This window comes from Urtica dioica, chromosome 4 (genome assembly GCF_054948205.1).
Source record: "Urtica dioica subsp. dioica isolate 48M chromosome 4, U.dioica_male_clone48M_v1_H2, whole genome shotgun sequence".
Taxonomy (NCBI): Eukaryota; Viridiplantae; Streptophyta; class Magnoliopsida; order Rosales; family Urticaceae; genus Urtica; species Urtica dioica.
This window is the reverse complement of record NC_142759.1, coordinates 23,953,982-23,973,918: the sequence shown is the minus strand read 5'-3', so window position 1 is coordinate 23,973,918 and position 19,937 is coordinate 23,953,982. Positions and strand designations below refer to the sequence as shown.

Below are 19,937 nucleotides of genomic sequence, written 5' to 3'. Positions count from 1 at the left end.
TATACATATATATATATATATATATATATATATATATATACACACACATATATATGTATTAAAAATTAAAAATCCGAAATATATGTACAAATTCTACTTAAATGTCTTTCAACACACATATTATTCATCAATTTATTTTGAGAAGTTTATTTTTGTTGGATTTTAAGTGCTCATGTTCATCATATCAATTTGATATTTATATCGTCAATTACAAATTGACACCTACCTACTTGTTCTATTTCTCAAAAAAAAAAAAAAAAAATCTACAATTTTGTTTGTTTTCCTGATTTGTTCTTATTCAAAGTATCGATATGTAAACACAATTTCACATTGGCACATAGTTATGAAAATAAGTGTTTTTCATTCGGTTTAAATACTATTGTTTTTGTTTTTAATATATCAGTTTCGTTTTTTTAATCTCTAATCATCTATTACAACTCAATGTTTCACAATTGAGGTCCTCTTATCAATGTCAGCAGGCAAGTAAGGCCGGTACCTAGGACTTCCGATTGAGTTAGACCCCAAAATTTTAAATGTATATTATATATACTCAAAATATTTAAATTTTTTCATTTTTCATTTTATATATAAATTTTATTATTATCTTCGATCCCAACATATTAATTCGCCTAAGACCCCTGATGAGTTTGGCCGAGGTCGGCCGGCCCTGCCTCTTATTTCCACTAAAAAAACTCTCACATATTTGTATATAACAGCTCATGAACAACCAACATCACGATTATATACTCGATCTTCATTCCATGTAAGTTGTTATACACAAGATTAAGATTCACGCACACTGTATGATCAAACTAGTTGAAAGTCCAGATCCACTGTTTTATCAAACTGTGAGATGTTGTAAAGAGATTAAGAACACCTGTAAACACAACACAGCAAGAAATAAAAAGACACCGTGAATGATAACTCAGTTCGACATCAACTGCCTACTCTGGGGGGATGTGAATCCCGGTGAAAAGAGTAGCTTCAATAAACGAAAGTATGAGTACAAACCGGAATACAATGGATGATAACCTTCCACTATTCCTACCTCCAATACTAACTTAGCTTATTACTAATATAAGCTCCCCCTAGATTTGAGCTCCCCTCACTTTTCACTTTTGCAATCACTCGGTGTGTCAAAGAACCTCACTTAACACATACAAGCAGGAGGTCTGACTTTCTTGCCGGAGACCACTCTCCTCAAAACCAAAGACTCAAAACCCTCTTCTTCAAAGGTGTTTTTCAGCGTGAGAGTCAGTAACCCTGCCAAGGGTTTTTCTTACCATCTCTTTTATATGAAACAAACCAAGAGAATGTTCTCTGATGTAAAACAATGCCAGATGGCACGCATCCATTGATAACAGTAAAAAGCTGTCAGCGACGCTACAACAAGAGCTGACACAACTTGAACAGAAATATGTTATTCGAGATGCTTGAAACAACATGAGTGACAAAACATAAGCCTGAACCAAACAGCCAACTTCCTTGTAACAACACCAGTCTTCGACTTTCACTGGTTTAAAAGAAGCTATTCTGTTTAGAAAGAATCAATATATAAATGTTCACCGAAAACATAAACGTACACAAAATCTTGACCAGATCATATTACCGGAGATTGTCTGCGCTGGTCAAATGTTACAACATGTTTCATTATATCTTGGCGAGTTTCATAATGTTGAAGTCAGCACCACCACTTCAGCAAACTAACTTCATCGATCTACACATCCGACGTGGTGTATAAAGGAGTGAAGGAAGAAGCTTGGACGGCTGAGATCTTTTCTGTTTCTCTTTATATATGTTCGTAGGATTGTTAGTTAGTTAGTTAGTTGAAAAATCATTCTGTTTGATACACTAGCTTTTACATCTGAGATCTGGGTTGGGAAATTACGGAAACACTGGGAATAAACACTTAGGAAACACGATCTGGAATTTGGGATTAATTCAGGGATTGATCGAGAAGGTTTACAGGGGTTTGAGTGATTCTCTTGTACTCAGGGGTGTTGTGAGCGTTTTTGAAGGTGTATTGTGATTGGCTAATATAGTGCAACCGGTTGAGTAGTTCTGGGGGCGTAGGCGAAAGCTGAACCTCGTAAACAATTCTTGTGTTCTTCTTTTCTTGGTTGCTTGCATCGCACGGAAACTGTTCGCGCAATTGTGTGAGTTCGATCTAACACATAATATATATATATATATATATATATATATATATATATATATATATATATATATATATATATAACTTCCTATTCTCACGCGAGTTGGAGTTTCATGGTGCTAAAACGCTAAAGTAATTATTTTTTTTAAATTTAAATCAAAGTAGCTTGTATAAATAAGTCCATTAACAATATTATTCCAATTGACATAACAAAGAAGACAAACATCCATAATAGCACCAAATTTAGTATCTCTACAACTTAATCATTGTTTGATGAGGTAAAGAAGAGGCAAGCATATAAGAGGTGGTTCCAGGTGTCAGGGACTCCGGCAAGGCACCAGTGACTGCAGTCGTTTCCGGTGGCACCGAAGGATGATGGATGGCCGTCTTTCCGGAGCTGAGATAAAGTTGTCACGTTTAGAAGTCTAACCGAACGACTTGTCATTTTGGAAAGCACTTCGTCCACCACATCTGCCGCCGCCGGCCAATCTCCTCCGTACTTTGAACCACTTACCGGCTCCGTTTCCCCTTTGCAAGTCCCCAACCCTCCGTTCCACTCTCTCCCACTGTTTCAAGTTACATGATAACAAAAAAAGTATGGGATCTATTTTTACCAAATAATTACTTGTACGACGCATTTAGGGTTTCGCGATAACAGACATTTTTTTTTTCTTTTGATGTACTTTTTTTGCAATTGTGGTTCTTGAAATTTATGAGATTGACCTGCTCTTTTTGCATCAATGTCCATGAGTTTAAAAATATCTTGCACATGTAACCTTTTTGTTTAATATTCCTCAATTTTTAGATGGAAGATTCGGAAGTGTACAATATCCTTGAGGCATTATGTTTTCTCTGATGTAATTGTCAGTTTATGTGCTTTAGCCCTTTTATGTTTTTTTTGTTAACTAATTAGAGTTAGCATTTTTTGTATATAAAATCACAAAAAATGATACCATAAGAAAAAATAAAGTCATATAAATCGCACACACGAAGTAGATGGAAATTACGTTAAAATAAAGTCATATGATGCAAAATTAAGCTTTTAATTAATTAATTATTTAGTTGTGAGCTGATCATTATAAAATCCGAACCATAGTAAGTTCAACAAAAGTTGTAATAATGTCACGGTTATTTAAGCTTTAAATTTATCTTTACACTACTTAAAAAATATACCACATTTTTTTTAGGAAAACTATACCCCAATATTGCGTTCTGTAAAAACACGAATAAGTAGTTAGTTTACAAAACATATAATTGTCACCTGTAATGAACAGGAGAAATGCCTTGAAAGAAAACCTTGGTCTTGTTGAGGTCAACGCTAGAGTCAACCCACTTTGACCAAGTCGTCAAACCCTCTCTGAATGCCTCCAAGCGGTCCATATCTTTTCTTATGGTTCCTCCTGATTCTATGTAATTCCATCTGCAATATATATCTTAATCAACGACTTAATTGCTTTAAAGGAATATTACAAAAAATAAAATAAAAAATAGAGAAGCCTCGCTTACTCCTGCAGGTTTCCTGTGTGTATCCACCAATGCCACGAATTGAAGACAAGGATGTCGTATTGTTTCCAAACGTCGCCGTTTTTTATAGAATCGAGCTTTAGAACTGTGCCTATCTTCTCTTTAACCAAGTCCACCAAATACAAACTATGAAATAACACTACTGACACATCATAGTCCTAAACCCCAAAAACAAAACAACAAAATATATTAACAGATTAGGCTTAAGCAATGTTTATTTGAAATGAAGATGACCAAATTTCTTTTCACATTGAAGATTCTATGTTGAAAGAGTACGATGTAGGCATTTTTTACGTGGACAAATAAAAAATATTCTAAGATATGAGTGAAATAGTTTTCATACTAATTATAATACGAAAGAGTCGAACCTTGTGGATGACATTGATTATTCATGTTCAAACATTGCAGATAAGAAAACATTAAAAAAAATGTATTAGAGAGTTAAATAATTTTAAAGTTATATTTAAGGGCACGAATCTCTCACCCGGAGATAAAATGTTCTGAGGTCAGTTTTTCTTGTGAATGTGAAATTTGATTGAGGCGTTGAAGAATGAAGCATGCATGTTAGAGATTCCCATTGATTAAGACTTAGCGAGTCTCCAACGAATAATATCTTTTTCCCTTTCAGTTTCTTCAAGAACGTCACACCATCAAATCTGCACAAATCATAGACGTGTCACCCTATTTCCATGTTATATACGTAGTTTTACCATGACCTTTTGAGTAATGTTGATTTTATTCCCGTGATTGGATGATGAATCAAAATACATTTAAGAAATTTGAGATTCCTCCGTCACTGAGGGTTTTTAATAAAACCTCACGTGGTTCCGCTTCCGCCAACATTTCGTAAAAAAAGAAAAAAAAAATGAGATAAGAGGACTAAAAGATATAATCTAATTTTGTGTTCAACTTGAACTTTTGAGTAGTGTTTATTTTTTTCACGATGATTTGAGATGAATCTAAATGCATTTGATAAGAAATCTGATATAAGAAGACTACCAATAAATTAAATTGACTTTACATCTAAAAGCTGTCAACTTGGAAAATATGTTTATTTGGACTAAAAATACTCTTAAGGACAAAAAATAAAAAAAAAATTAAATAAATTATATCTACTAGTCAAATAGGGTGATTTATCAATCAAATTATTAATTATTAGCTTTCAAAAAGATATGTAACTATAATTATTGTACTTTCCATTTATGAATTAATTCAGCTTATTTTAGCTCATTTTTTTTAGTGTAGAATCAAGTTATCGTCGGTGGTGATGTTAGGGAGTGTAAACCGTCCAAAGAAATTGCAGTACCGATCAGACACAAATGAAAAAGACAAAGAAAATATATAAAGTGACTGTCAAATATCAACTTTGTCTCCCATACCCTAATATTACAAAGAAATAAAAACAAATATCATTTTCTTTGGAATTCGAAAAAATCATTGGTAGACGATTAAAAACTCAAAACCACCTTTCTCAGTTTGATTTCAAAATAGTTTCGTTATCCTATAAAAATAATTATATTCACAAACTCTAAAATCATAATAGAGTGAAAAATAGAGTCGAATTGAAGAATCTTCAATTACTTCACACTTTATTAATATATATATAATTCTTATCATTAGACATTCTCTTTTAATCTTAAATAATTTTAAGCGAATATGCTTAATTACTAACATTCCTATGTACAAAATAGTGCATTCAATGAAATTATATCAAACGAACACAATACATAACACAATTATGTAATAATAATAATAATAATACCTTGGCAAGTCACAAGAAGCTGGCTTCCATCTATATTTGAGATAAGCTTTGTCAGGGCGTCCATTTTTCTGGCAATCAAACTGTTTCTCTACAAAAGGACAGCTGTCGTAGAGCGGATAAGAATCGTCGTAAACCCAACTTCCCCCAAACAAATCACAGCCGTTCAACGACACCAAATTATTTTCTTCCGCAATGCATTGTTTCTGAAGGACTAATAATAACAGAGCTGTGATGATCTGAAATATGGTTGGTATAAGAAGCATATCACGTCCCATTGGCAGAAAAGAAGACGGGAAGATAAAAAAAAACACTGAGAAAATGTTTAGAGAAAATGTGTGATATATAGAGCTCCGAAAAGCGCGGTTTTTTTTCCCTTGCCAAATCCAGTGTTTGTTAGATTCACTAAAGAGACAAATCCATGGAGTCTGATTTCTTTGCTTTATAGTCTTCTCTCTCTTTGGAAAAAATTCGTATTGATGATATAATTAAAGACTTTCTAGTTTTTTACATATACCCCTTTATATTCCTTATCTAAGTTTCCCAATTATCCTTGAAAGGAAAGCAATCTGACATGTTATTATAACACGGAATAAACGGAAAAGAATCCAAACAAGGAAGATAGGTCTTTATCATTTGGATTGCATGTGAAGCAAAAAACATAGAAAGAAAATATTTCAGTATATCTAAGAAAAAGATTATCATGGCTTTTTGGGATCAGAAGAGGATACGTTAGAGCATAGTAACGAAAAGAAATCCTTGTTTTGAATTTGGGACTTGCAATAAGAAAAGTAATAACATTACTAAAAAAAAAAAAAAAAAAAAAAGAAAGCATGTTATGTGTAGTCTATTATTACATTTTGAGAAATACCGAGGGATATGTTGGAGTGGTACCTAGTATAGTCTAGTTGGTAATTCAAAGTGGAGGTTGTGGGGTAAATCTCCACTAACAACAAAGCTATCCTTAAAAAAAAAGGTAGCATGTTTGATCCTCCCGCGCGAGAAATTGTTCAAGTCAAAGCTATAAGAAGTTGTTCAAGACCCGGGTTCAATCTTCACTTTTCTGTTTGGTCAAGTTACACGACTTTAACATAGAATTTGTCTCTCTATTCTAAGAGATTTTCATCGACAACAAGTTCCAGGTGCTTGCTACTATTGTGCTTTATTTCTGCAGAGTTTGTGAGTGCGTGTTTTGCATTGACGTGTTGTGTCAACTTTCGGGAGAGGATTGGATGAAAGAGAGAGAGAGATCTTTGATCTAAGAGGAGCTTAGATTGTCATCCATTGGAGAAGTTAAAAAAGAGAGGTGTTTGAGAGGGAGTCATCAAACCTAAGTCATGTACCTTTGAATATTGAAATAGTAGATTGCTTTCACCACCGGACATGTCAGTCCCCCTGAGTAGGTGCTTCATCACTGAACATGGTTACCAAGTATGTGTGTCATTTATTGCTTTCTGCTTGTGATTGCTTATTTGATTGTCGATTTATTTAATTGTGCTAAAAATAATCACTTGCTCAACAAGTTGTTTTACTCACTAGTTGAACAACCATTTGACTTTAAGTTTCGTAATCTCGGGACATATATATAAAGGAGGACAATTACCCCATTTTTTAACGGTAGATATATTTATACTATATTTTAAGTTTGTTTTCAAATAAATGCCCTATTTTAGTGTGAAATTATATGTATAGGTGAGACACTATTACGAACCGAAAAACATGAAAGAAGCATAAAAGCCTATGCTTCTAAAAATATGAACAATTACTGTTATTTTTTATGCAGGGTGCCAACAGATGGTAGTGAAATAGGGTTCGGGGGAGTAGTCCGAGACGACAAAGGAGATGGTGTAGCAGTCTTCTGCAGCAAAATGGATTCCACGCACGATCGTTTTATCGTGCGAAGTACTAGCTATGAGGGAAGGGTTGTTGTTTCCAGGGAATGAGCTATAGTAGGCCCAGAGCGACCCACCCACCCACCAATCCCATCCCCCCCCCCCCCCCCCCCCCCCCCCCCCAAAGCCTATGCTTCTAAAAATATGAACAATTAATGTTATTTTTGATGCAGGGTGCCAACGGATGGTAGTGAAATAGGGTTCGGGGAGTAGTCCGAGACGACAAAGGAGATGGTGTAGCAATCTTCTGCAGTAAAACGGATTCCACGCACGATCGTTTTATCGTGCGAAGTACTAGCTATGAGGGAAGGGTTGTTGTTTCCAGGGAATGAGCTATAGTAGGCCCAGAGCGACCCACCCACCCACCAATCCCACCCTCCCCCCCCCCCCCCCCCCCAAAACCCTTTTCTCTAATTTTATTTTACTCTTTTTGCCCATAGTTTAAAAAATCATTCTTTACCCTGAAAATTTACAAATTAGACCACCCAGAAACTTCTTGCTCTATCTCTGGTTGTGTGTAAGAACTCATAATCTGCTTCTAGGTGGTGTCGAGGCTGATTGTTCAAAATCCCCTAGCTTCATTGGTCCAATCATCTTTGACATTTGCAAGCTTCTCATGGAGTTGTGCGGAGGTGTTTGTAGTCTTTACCCTGAAAATTTACAAATTAGACCACCCAGAAACTTCTTGCTCTATCTCTGGTTGTGTGTAAGAACTCATAATCTGCTTCTAGGTGGTGTCGAGGCTGATTGTTCAAAATCCCCTAGCTTCATTGGTCCAATCATCTTTGACATTTGCAAGCTTCTCATGGAGTTGTGCGGAGGTGTTTGTAGTCATACCCCTCGTCTCGGTAACATCGCTGTTCACTTCTTTGTTGTTACGCTAAATTCACACATGCAAACGTACTTGTCGCCAAGTAATATAGTTTATGAAAGTATGGTATTAATCCCACGATGACTAAAAAAATTAACGAATTAATATAATTTGTTGCGAATGATTACAAAGTAAGCAATGGGTGGTTTCAACGAATAACAAAATAAAATAAACTAAAAGCAATAAATAATCACGAGTTTTTAGTAAAGGAGAAGCAAGGGAAACGATTTCACCGGAACTAATTAGGTCGGGAGTTTCGGGTTCGAACAACTAAATCTACTCATATGGAAGCTAATCTCACTCTATCAAAGTTATCCATTAGCCTCTCAGAAGTGTGCTAGCAAACCTATGCAATTGACGGATTATTATCCTCTCGTCTTTCAATCCTATTAAAACAATTATCCGAAATGAAAATAATAGTTCAAACGATTCCACAATTGCTTATAGTTTTTTACTAACTTAGGCCAACGATAAAGACATGAATATTTGCACGATTCTAATGGTAATCAAGCACTAGAAATCATTAAACATAATTCACATAAAGCAATCCATAATAATGAAGAAAATAATAATTATCTAACCCTAACGAACCCCCCAACCATCATCCATCCCGGCTACATCGTGACCCTATAAGAGCCTAGCCTTTAAGGGTGTTCATGATCATCGTCAAACACAAAACCATAATCAAAATCAATAAAATAAAGATTGAAAGAAAAAATGAATAAATATTAATTAAAATTAATGTTCTACAATAATCTAAAGCGCTTGAAAATACAAAGAAAGGAAGAAGAACAACAACAAGTGAATTAGAGTTCCAAAGTCACGTCGACGCAACTATTCCGGCGAAAAATAATATTTCTCTTCTCCAAAGGCTCTCCAAAGTAGCCAGACACAATATGATAAAGAAGGAAAACTAAAGATGTGTTTTTAGGTTTCGAATTTCGAGTACATAGGTCTAGGGGTTATTTTTCAAAGCCATTTAGGCCTTTTAATGAAATCTAATGGCCCAGATTCGCTCAAAATCAGGTAATTTCCACGTCAAAACTGGTCATCACCGCGGCGCATTGGACTTCACCATGGCCACACTAGAAAGTGATCACCGCACTATGGTGATGAGTGTATCTCATCGAGCTCTGTTTGAGCAGTTTCACTGCGTGTGCGTGCTGGTGTCGACCGCACCGTGGTGACCTTTGATTTTCTGCATCAAGCGTTGAGTTCACCACAAATGTGACGTTTTGCTCTGTTTTGACTCCCAGTAGCTCCAAAATAGCTCCAATATCGTCTCGACACTATATTATACACCCAAAACTTGAAATACACATGAAAACTTTGGGAATAATACACCTAAGAACAAGCTAGATTCAAGCCGAAAGAGGGTGCATTCGTACGTATAAAATGTACTCATCAAATACCCCTCAACTTGAACCATTGCTTGTCCTCAAGCAGCACACTAAACTGGACAATAACATAAACACACCAAAGAAGTTACACTAAAAACGAATGATGATCACAAAAACTAGCAACAGTATCAAGTGTTAGTTATTTGCCTCAACCTAATAAAAAATTTCGAACACGAGTCAATTCACATATGAAACCCAAAAACAGTTTAGAATTTAATGACTAAATGGCCTCGTGCGTGTGAAATATTTCCCAAAAGAGAGAGCAGTTCATTAAAATCGTTCACACCTTCTAATGTCAAATGTTCAAAATAAATTAGAAATGCATGATTCGAACACCATAATACTTTTCGTCACTCACTCTCCACTAATGCAAGGCATTTCCTCATAAATCAATAAGACTTTGTCGGCATGTAACATTAGGCTAGGGTCAATGTAGGATAAGGTAAAATTGTGGTTTAACGTTAACCTAGTGACTCAAATATCACCAAAGATCTCCAATCCCTCGCAAAATTTATATTCACTCAACCCTTTCCACGTTCATGGCTCAATGAATTTACTATACCATTCGAGAACGACCCCCTTACTTAAGTTTTTCCCAATTCTCCCAAAACTTTGACTAAAAATATCGAAGTATTCTCTCAAACTATCTCAAAACACTACACCAAAACTCAAATATATATAAAAAAAAAAAAAAATTGAACTAATCGAAACACGTATATGGACTTTTTTTCTCTTTTTTTTTTTTTTTTCCTTTTCACAATGACAAGAAACAATACAAATACCACTATCACAAAATTACCGGCGTCATGTTTTAGAGAACAATGAAACATGTAGAGACTAGGCGATCTACATCACTCAAATTTAAACAATTCACTAAAAAAACATCACTCGAGAGTCGCTAGATTTCTTTGTGAGAATTTAAAAATTATCGGCTCGGCCTTTTTAGACTTACTGTCGAGAATGGATAACGTTCGGCTTTTTTTTAAAAGGCTCAAGGATAAATGTAAGAGTCGGCTTTTTTACTATGATCGGTTGAAATGAAGGTCCAAATCATTTTCCCAATGCTCGTGTCAGGTCATTTCGCGTCGAATAGGACTAGAGCAGTTCATAGTGCACGTGAGCTAAAAGACATTTTAAGGACGTGATCGAACCTCTAAGAAACTACTCAAACTCCAGGACGGGCGTATGTGCTAAAACGGGAAAAATCAACCAAAATTGTACACTACTACAAAACTGGGATCCTACAACGCTTAAACACAGTTGTAGAATGATTCTACAACGCTTATTAAGCGTTGTAGAATCCAGCGTTGTAGAAGCTTCTACAACCCTTAGATATCCGTTGTAGAAGCTTGGCTTCTACAACGCTTACACATCTGTTGTAGAAGCTTCTACAACGATAGAGTTCCATTGTCCAATTTTAAAAAATTCCATAATTTCTCGCCGCGGCGATGTATATTTCTCACCGCGGCGAGATATTCTACAACGGATAAGATATCCGTTGTAGAACTATCTCGCCGCGGCGAAAAATATACACCGCCGCGGCGAGAAATATCTGGGTTCTACCCCAATTCTCGTCGCGGCGATGTGTATTTTGTGGCCATCTTCTAGTTTTTCTTTTACCGCTACTGCTAAAACTAGTAGTAATGGATGACATAAAATCTAAGAACCACAATTTCAACTAAATATCAAATGCAAACTCAATTCCAACAAAAATATCAAACAAATATGATGTTTCAACCTAAATTATATCAATCCATACTCTTAATTCCAAACAAACACTTATTTTCAACCTAAATTATACATAATTCTCAACCAAAAACTAACCCAGAGTGTAGATGTGGAGCATGGAGGCGTGGAAGAAAGAGATAGTCGGAGTTGTCGCCAGAGATGCCTAGGCTTATGTGACTTTGACGTGGTGGTGGAGTTTATGGGTTTGTGGTTGTGACTTTTGTTGGTTTGAGGTTTGGGTTTTGTGGGGACGGAGAAGAATAGTGAGGGCGGAGAGAGAGTAAGGGAGAGAATAAGAGAGCGAGGGCGGAGAGAGAGAGAAGTGAGGGCGGAGAGAGAAAGAGAAGTGAAGGCGGAGAGAGGGTGAGGGCGGAGAAGAAGAGTGACGGCGGAGAGAGAGAGAGAGAGAGAGAGAGAGAGAGAGAGAGAGAGAGAGAGAGAGAGAGAGAGAGAAAAGGGGGAGGGGGGGGGGGGGGGGGGGGGGGGGGGGGGGGTGGGGGTGGAGAAGAACAATGAAGAATGAAGAAGAAGAAGAAGAAGAAGAAGAAGAAGAAGAAGAATGAAGAATGAAGAATGAATAAGAAAAATTGACTAAGTCTGAAACACCAAGCTTCTACAACACTTATAGTAAGCGTTGTAGAAACACCAAGCTTCTACAACGCTTAGCCATAAGCGTTGTAGAAACACCAAGCTTCTACAACGCTTAGCCATAAGCGTTGTAGAAACACTCAGTTTCTACAACGCTTATTTTAAGTGTTGTAGAATCTCAAGTTTCTACAACACTTAGCCGTAAGCGTTGTAGAATATGGGTTGTAGAATCCAACATTTGTAGTAGTGGTATCACGCAAACCATTAGCTAATCACAATGAAACACACAAAATTTTCAAAATTGACTCAAATCACGTGATCACCAAACAAAATTAAGAAAAATAAAAACAAAATACAAGAAGTCTATATACATGTGAGCCCCTGCAAAGGCAAGCTATCTCCCGAACTTAGAATCTACATTATCCTCAACGTAGAGTGATAAAAAAAATGAGAAGCACTTACCTTGCGGGAGTGGTTGAATTCCCCCTACTCGTAACCGCCTTGTCCGGGTGGAGGCGGGCCTCGATGGTATGGGTCATGGTGGTAACGAGGCGGTACAGCATCGTGAACTCATGTGGAAATGCGGAATAGAACCAGACGCTCGGATATGCGCCTAGATAGAACGGTTGTGGGGTCGGAATTGATGTGAAGTCCACTGTCGTAGACACTCCGTAGTAGTCGGCCTTCTCATTGCGCCTTTGGTCATAAGCCTCTTGAAACTCCATGATCAAGCTTTGACCCCGTCTAAGCTCGTTAATATTATGGAGGACCTCGGCTTGGAACGCCGCGTCAGCGTCACGTCTCGCGCACCAATCATGTCGGGCCTCCGCCTATAATTGGGTCAACAACTCCCGAATTGATCGTACCTCGTCTCGTAGCTCTGTCTGAGACGTGCCCATCTCGTCCAGCTTGTGGCCTAAGTTGGCCATCAAGCCAACAACTCGGAGTAGTCACCGCCCATAGCCTGTGATTGGTAGTTGGCGTCCTCGCTCTCGCCCTCTTCCTCTTCGGGCTCTGGCTGGACTTCACCACGCCACGGTGATGAACGTATCTCAATGCGCTCTGTTTCGGAATAATATCTTTTTTTGAAAGACAACTTTGCTGTCGATTGGAAATGAACCCACACTTCCACCTTTGAGATAGTATGGAATTACCAACTAAGCTATATTTGGTACTACCAAATAATACTTGTTTATCATGTTATTTTTTATTTGAACTTGTCAACACGTATATTGCTCTTCTAATACAATAATAATAATAATAATAATAATAATAATAATAATAATAATAATAATAATAATAATAATAATTGAAATATATGTATGATATGAAAATTAAAAACACTTTAAAATAATAATAATAATAATAATAATAATAATAATAATAATAATAATAATAATAATAATAATAATAATAATAATTGAAATATATGTATGATATGAAAATTAAAAACACTTTAAAATAGCCGCAGGTTGACATAGAAAATCAAACAAATTGTTGCTTTTTATTGGCTAGAAATTATCTGATCGAGTTGATATCAAGGAAAATAACAATATCATTTCGGCATTAATACTCAAAACGATATATTATAATCTATAAACCAATTACAAATGCCTCATTATTGATCTTTCTAAAGATCAAGAATATAATAATCAAGTTTTGACTTCATATGAAATGATAACCAATATTGTAGCTACCATATCAAAATAAAAATATTTATTGAATCTATATATATGTTCATATAAATATGCTTTTATTTCAAAAGAATAATATTGTAAAGAATCTGGTTCCAAGTATCGGGGACGCCGGGGAGGCACCAGTGGCTGCAATCCAACGCGGTTAACCCTCCGAAGCCGTAAGCCGAAGGGTGGCCGTCTTTTCGAAGGAGCGACAAATTGGTGATGTCGAGCAATGTGACCGGATTTCTGATCTTTCGAAGGGCATTTTTTAGAACAAACAACGGTTGAGGAAGTCCCCCGGGATAGGTGGACCCTGGCAACGGAAGCCTCTGCCCTTTGCAGCTCTTCGCGCTTGGCTCATTCCATAGTGTCCCACTAAATTAAAAATAATTAAAGAATTTTGTTTCCAATGATTAATGCTCAAGAGATTCATTTTTAATTAATAATAATTTCAAAGAACATAAAAAGTCCAACATGAAGTGTTCAAAATTAAATTATACCAAGGATCCATAGTGTCCCATATGAAGATTTTATAGAATTGTAAGGAATTGTTAATGTTATGTGATACAACTAAAACTTATAAGTATAAGCGTTAAGCGATATAATTAGTTTTGCTAGGTTAGGATAAAACATGAGAAGAGATAATAGGAGAAATAGAGACGTACTTGTAATGAGAAGGAGAAATTCCTTGGAAAAAGACCGTGGTTTTAGAAGGATCTACATTGGTATCAACCCATTTTCCCCATGTATTGAGTGCCGTCTCAAAAGCAACCATGCGATCTATGTCTTTCTTTACCGCTCCTCCTACTTCAACATAATCCCACCTACCACCAAAAAAAAAAAAACATAATTTATGCTCATATATTCTCTAAAAAGGAAAAAAGATAAAAGATAAAAGAAATATGGGAAGCACGCGGGAAAAGTAAGAGCAAGAGTGACATACGGCTGAGAAGGACCTCTACGGTTCCACCAATGCCATGTGTTGAAGATAAGCATGTCAACTCCAAGCCACAATTTGCCTCCCGCCATTGATTCCAATTTTAACACTCTTCCAACCTTCTCTCTCACAACATCAACTAGGTACACACTTCGATCAAGCATTACTTTCACCCTATAATCCTGAAACCCAAACCCAGAATTACGTATATCAAAACTCAACTATGCGGTAATTAAGCCAAAAATATCTGTAATGTTGATGATACCATTATTCACTTAACAGTTTCAATTGAATTTTTGTGTATGTACAAGCTTCGTGCATGTTTTAATATTTCGGTGTTGAGATTAATGATAATAAGTTGAAAAGCTGGCCCATAATTGTATAGACCTGTTGGTAATACTTTGATATTCTTCAAGATTTTAATTACGAAATTTAATATCTAAACTATAAAATATATTAACAAACTAATAATATTTGTTGGTAATTTTAAAATTATATTAAAATAAACAATAGTGTGAAACATTCAACGTTTATTGCTCGTTTTTATGATCAAGATAATTAACATTCAGTGTTTTATTATAAAAATAACACGATATTTTAGTTTGAAGATGTCTTTTGAGTTTTAGATGGTGATTTCATTTAATAAAATTAAAAATGACCAACTTGCTATAAAATCAATAAACTGGACCAAAAGAGCTTCAAAAAAAAGTTAGGGGACCAAAAAAGGTCACAATCGTTATAATTCAGGAACTATTTGTATAATAATAATAATAATAATAATAATAAGTTGCAAAATGTTTAAAAGACCTCAACCATTATGAATATATAACATGGAATTAAAAAAAAAATGAATACATAACATAAAAAAGGGGTTATTTTTTCTGGGATTGGCCATCTAGAAAAGTCTTGTGAAATATCAAGCAAAAGAGTCCACACATATGTAGAAATGGCAACTGGTGCATTTATGTCACAAGTGCTGTCCCTAAACAATCAATGCTAGAAATACCATTTAAACATACTTGACTAAGCTAGACCAGAAATTTCATGTGACTTGTTAGATTTGATTTGACAGAAGAACCTTCGTTTTCATAAAATCTTATTACGATCTTATCCTAAAGTTGTACATGATTCCCAATTACTGCTATTATTGTGCTAATTCACTAGGATTTCCAATTTGATCTATGATAAAAGCATTAAAAATTACTAAAGTGGGAAACCAGATTGTATATGCCTTATTCACATTCTTTTCCTGTGTTATTATTTTTGCATTGGTTAATGTATAATTTATAAGTTTCTTTCACACAAAAAATGTGCGCTTAGTATTTCCTATGACAGTACCGTATTCGGGGAAATTTATGTACAATATATTGAGTAAAAATAATAACAAACTAGTTTTCTTAAAAAGAAAAAAATATTAATAAAAAAAACCAACATACTTTAAATTTTTAAGACTTATTTGCAGTGTAAAATTCATCATTATTATCATTTTATTTCATTGCAATTGATCTCGATATATTGCTTATAGGTGAAATACTCCTAAAAATCAATTTGATCCATATTCGTGATTTATTATATTTTATGATGACAAAAAGAAAGAAAACTTATTAATGTGTTACCCTTATAATTTTTTTATATGGGTTTCTAATTTGATACATAAAAAAGAAGTTAAAATTCAAAGGATAATAGATATATTGGTCACTAAATTTTAAGAATAAATTTAAAAAAAAAAAAAAAAAAAAAAAAAAAAAAAAAAACCCAACGATATGGCCATGTTATTTTGATAAAAGTTAACAAAAATATTAAAATTCACGTTTAATTATAAAAATTAAGGGACCGAAGATTAAAATAAATTGCATAACATACCGGAATTTCAAAGGTGGACACGTCATTAACCCTGGTAAAGGTGTAGCTCGCATTTGGGATTGCAGAGTGAAGCAAGCACGTGAGAGACTCCCATTGGTTTAGGCTTAGAGAATCTCCAACGAACATTATGCTCTTCCCTCTTAATCTCTCCAAAAAATCAACTCCATCAAATCTAAACACAACACATAAAATTCCATTGTCTAATGTTGTTTAAGTACTTGGTTTCTACTTTCTAGTGACAGATGAACAGAAATATATAATATATTATTTCTTTGTAGTCTTTCAAGAAAGAGTGTGGGTGTGTTAAATTAAGTCAACAACAGAGGTCCTCAAAAGAAAGAATTTGGTCCTATACGCTTTTAAATAATATATAAATACTCATTCTGCTCATCGCGGCGTAGAATGATATTATTAGCTTATCACACATTTAGAAGGCGCTAGACTAGATTGGCTAGCTCAGATCTATGGCATTTAATTAATTAGCACTGTCGCTCGTTAAGGATATGATAATTATTTGGCCTTAATCGGCCACAAGAGTACTAATTAGCAACAATAATTGTAGTTGGCAAATCTTCTTTGTCAATTATTGCCTCGAACCATAATCTATCATTACTACTAGACACATTAGTCTTAAGCCCACATGATTAGCAAAATATATTGGTGATTGTGAAATGTGTCACAATCCCAACGGGTATGTCATAAAACGAACATGCATGTGATCTGATAAATAATGGGAATTGTAAGCACTGTGACTGTGAGTATCAATATGCACCGACTAGTCTATAAAGAATTAATAAGCTTGTTTTCCCAAAATACCCCCAAAGAATGGTTTTGGACTAGAATACTTATTTTATTTAATTATGGAGAAATCTATAGAACACTTGCTAAAAAGAATTCTTTGAACTCCCTATCAAAAAAAAAAAAAAAAAAAAAGAATTCTTTGAACTCCGCGGACCAAAGTGCTATGACATATGGAGTCTATTTACAAGCCCTGGTCTGGTATGCCAATATTTTTTTTTATTTCCAAATAAATTTTTAAAATTCACGTAGCTCATTTTAAATGAATGATAATCTTTTTAAGAAATACAGCAGACTTCACGAAAAATATTTCAGACATAAGGTTAAAAGGCCCATTGAATTAAAAATTTAAAAAAAAATGCAAATGACATTAAAAGATATCTATTTCGTAACTAATATGTAAAAAAAAAATATAATATGTTTCAGAAATAATACTATTTAAATTCGTCATATGTCAAAATTAAAATTGTCATTAATGACGCTGTTTTATTTCAAAAATAAATTAGAAAGTCAATAGGCAGGTCTAAAAAGGTTTTAAAAAAAAAGCATAAATAATATAAAAAAAAACAAAAAACATAAAACATAAATAATACTTGCAGTTCAAAAAGTAATCTCTAAATTCGAAATTTATTTTGATTTATTAAAAGTTATTTAATATGTGTTACATCTAATATCCGTGATTAAAGCCGTAATACTTTTAAGTAATAATTTGCTTAGATAATTAACGCGATTATCAATTGAAAGTAATAGTTAATACTAATTTTAAAAAATATCATTATTTGTTAATGATGTAAATATCCGGTTAACCGCTTTGTCGTTAGATAATTTAAGTTTTAGCCAGAAGATAAAATAATAATAATACAATCGATCAAAAAATTAATAATAATACAATCGATCAAAAAAGTAATAATAATAATAAAAATGTCGTTTATAACGCGCCGTAGAAGAAGCTAATCGATATAGCATATAAAGCACAGACCGACACTGAAACGCTTTCATTTTAATTCGAAAACATTCTTAAACATCCAAGAGAACCACGCGCACTCTTCATTGGTCACGCGCTTATGCCTTAATTACACGCGCTTTGCTTTTTAATGAATTGGGATTTTCGTGTCCCTCAATATCACGTGTTGGGCCAGGAAATTTAAGTACAGCTCATATTATGCTATATGGTGACAAAAATGGAAACATTAAAAATGTTTTAACTCGTAAAAATAAACAAACCACCCAAATAAATAAATAAGAATTATGAATATTCTTAAATAGGAGTTAATACGCTACTAAAAGAGCTGTAAGAAAGAAGAAGAAAAAAAATGCCCAGCTAAGAAACTGCTGTTCTTTTCGTTTAAATGTTCTTTTCATTCTTTTTGAAAGTTGGAATATCGCTTATGATATTGGATTTTTTTAGGGACTTTTGATATTGGATTCATAGCGCAAAATAGATTTTTCTGAGTGCAACATATGTGAAAATAGATGTGTACCAAAACCGTGCGCTTTTTGCCCAAACTATGATTAAAAATTTATAATGAGAAAACATATAGTAAAAGTTAAGCACTATTTTTGGACTTTCTCAATATTGTTGACGGCTAACCATGACATGACCAAAAAAAATATCATAAAAAATAAAAAAAAATATTAGCTACGGTTAACCAAAATGTATTCTTCGCTGTAAAACAAAATATGTACCGAACATAACGCGGTAATTTTTTTTTTCCTTCCTATTTTCAATATTCTGAACCAACTGCTTTGTTACAAATTACAATAAATTAATAAATCTCTCTTACTCTTAACACGTCGCAGCGGTTGAGTAATATATTTATCTACTTTTTAGTTTTTAGTAATATAAAATAAACAAACACACAAGGATTAATGATAATGATGACAAAGAGATTGGACACTGATACACTTGCGATGTTTACAATGTATCGATAAGTTAAAGAATTTTGTTTTTTTAAAATGAATCATTCTAAATAATATATATGGATGACAGATTGATAGGTGGTCGTTGAATAACGTCCATTGAAGAAAAGTGAATAAAAAAAAAGACTATTTTAAGAGGGGAAAGAGAGGAGAGTAATGATTTACCTGAGCAAATCGCAGGCTTGTGGTTGCCATCGATATTTGGTGTAGATTTGATCAGGACGGCCATTCTTCTGGCAAGTGAATTCGTGCTCTATGAATGGACACATCGATGGCTCGTAAACTGGGTATGTTTGGTCCAAAACCCAGCTTCCTCTGAATAAATCACAATTCGGTGCCACATTAATCCCATTCGCTTCTTGTTGATGATGGTGAACAAAAACAATAACAAAGATAGTCACAACAATGTTGTTCCTGTGAAACCAGGAAAACCCCATTTCTCCAATGGAAACCTCTCTTCTCTTCCTTCTCAAATCTGTTTCTGTTTCCCTTTCACTCCTTTATATGTGTATATATATGAATCTGGTGAGTGGAAACTTTGTTTAGTTTAGGAAGGTGTGTTTAGTTTTTTTAAATTTTTGCTTTATTTTTTGGGTATATATATGTATCTTTGTCATTTATTTTTGGGACGGTGAAAAATGCAACTTTAATGGTCCAAACCAAATGGGCATTAATTTCTTTTTATTTGTTTCCAATTTAGTTTTTTTTTTTTTTTTCTTTCCGGATTTCCAATTTAGTTTTCTTGGTTCTATTTGCTTTTTCTTTGAAAAATTAAAAAAAAATTATTCTTTGAATTAAATGAGGGATATAGGTATGCAATTTA

At 34.3% G+C, this 19,937-nt stretch overlaps 2 protein-coding genes across 2 annotated transcripts; both read right to left on the bottom strand.

Moving 5' to 3' along the window:
• Positions 1-2,321: 2,321 nt before the first annotated feature.
• LOC149401319 (protein trichome birefringence-like 38) lies at positions 2,322-5,769 on the bottom strand. The gene is made up of 5 exons (XM_089611880.1): positions 5,442-5,769; positions 4,164-4,335; positions 3,662-3,837; positions 3,417-3,575; positions 2,322-2,721 (listed from the first exon to the last, which is right to left on the bottom strand). Exons 1-5 carry the CDS (start codon positions 5,714-5,716, stop codon positions 2,415-2,417), a joined length of 1,089 nt encoding a protein of 362 aa, XP_089468006.1. The 5' UTR covers positions 5,717-5,769; the 3' UTR covers positions 2,322-2,414.
• Positions 5,770-13,653: 7,884 nt separating this feature from the next.
• On the bottom strand, positions 13,654-19,670 carry LOC149401318 (protein trichome birefringence-like 41). The gene is made up of 5 exons (XM_089612249.1): positions 19,280-19,670; positions 16,397-16,568; positions 14,540-14,715; positions 14,262-14,420; positions 13,654-13,971 (listed from the first exon to the last, which is right to left on the bottom strand). Exons 1-5 carry the CDS (start codon positions 19,549-19,551, stop codon positions 13,671-13,673), a joined length of 1,080 nt encoding a protein of 359 aa, XP_089468375.1. The 5' UTR covers positions 19,552-19,670; the 3' UTR covers positions 13,654-13,670.
• Positions 19,671-19,937: the final 267 nt, after the last annotated feature.

Excerpts from the sequence above, each read along its gene's own strand:
- LOC149401318 (XM_089612249.1), bottom strand. The coding sequence starts at position 19,551 with ATGGGGTTTTCCTGGTTTCACAGGAACAACATTGTTGTGACTATCTTT. Across the intron at positions 16,569-19,279 it reads CAAGCCTGCGATTTGCTCAG|ATTTGATGGAGTTGATTTTT; the intron begins GTAAATCATTAC and ends TGTTGTGTTTAG. Across the intron at positions 14,421-14,539 it reads CGTAGAGGTCCTTCTCAGCC|GTGGGATTATGTTGAAGTAG; the intron begins GTATGTCACTCT and ends TTTTGGTGGTAG.
- LOC149401319 (XM_089611880.1), bottom strand. The coding sequence starts at position 5,716 with ATGGGACGTGATATGCTTCTTATACCAACCATATTTCAGATCATCACA. Across the intron at positions 3,576-3,661 it reads CACACAGGAAACCTGCAGGA|ATGGAATTACATAGAATCAG; the intron begins GTAAGCGAGGCT and ends TATATATTGCAG. Across the intron at positions 2,722-3,416 it reads ATTTCTCCTGTTCATTACAG|TGGGAGAGAGTGGAACGGAG; the intron begins GTGACAATTATA and ends AACTTGAAACAG.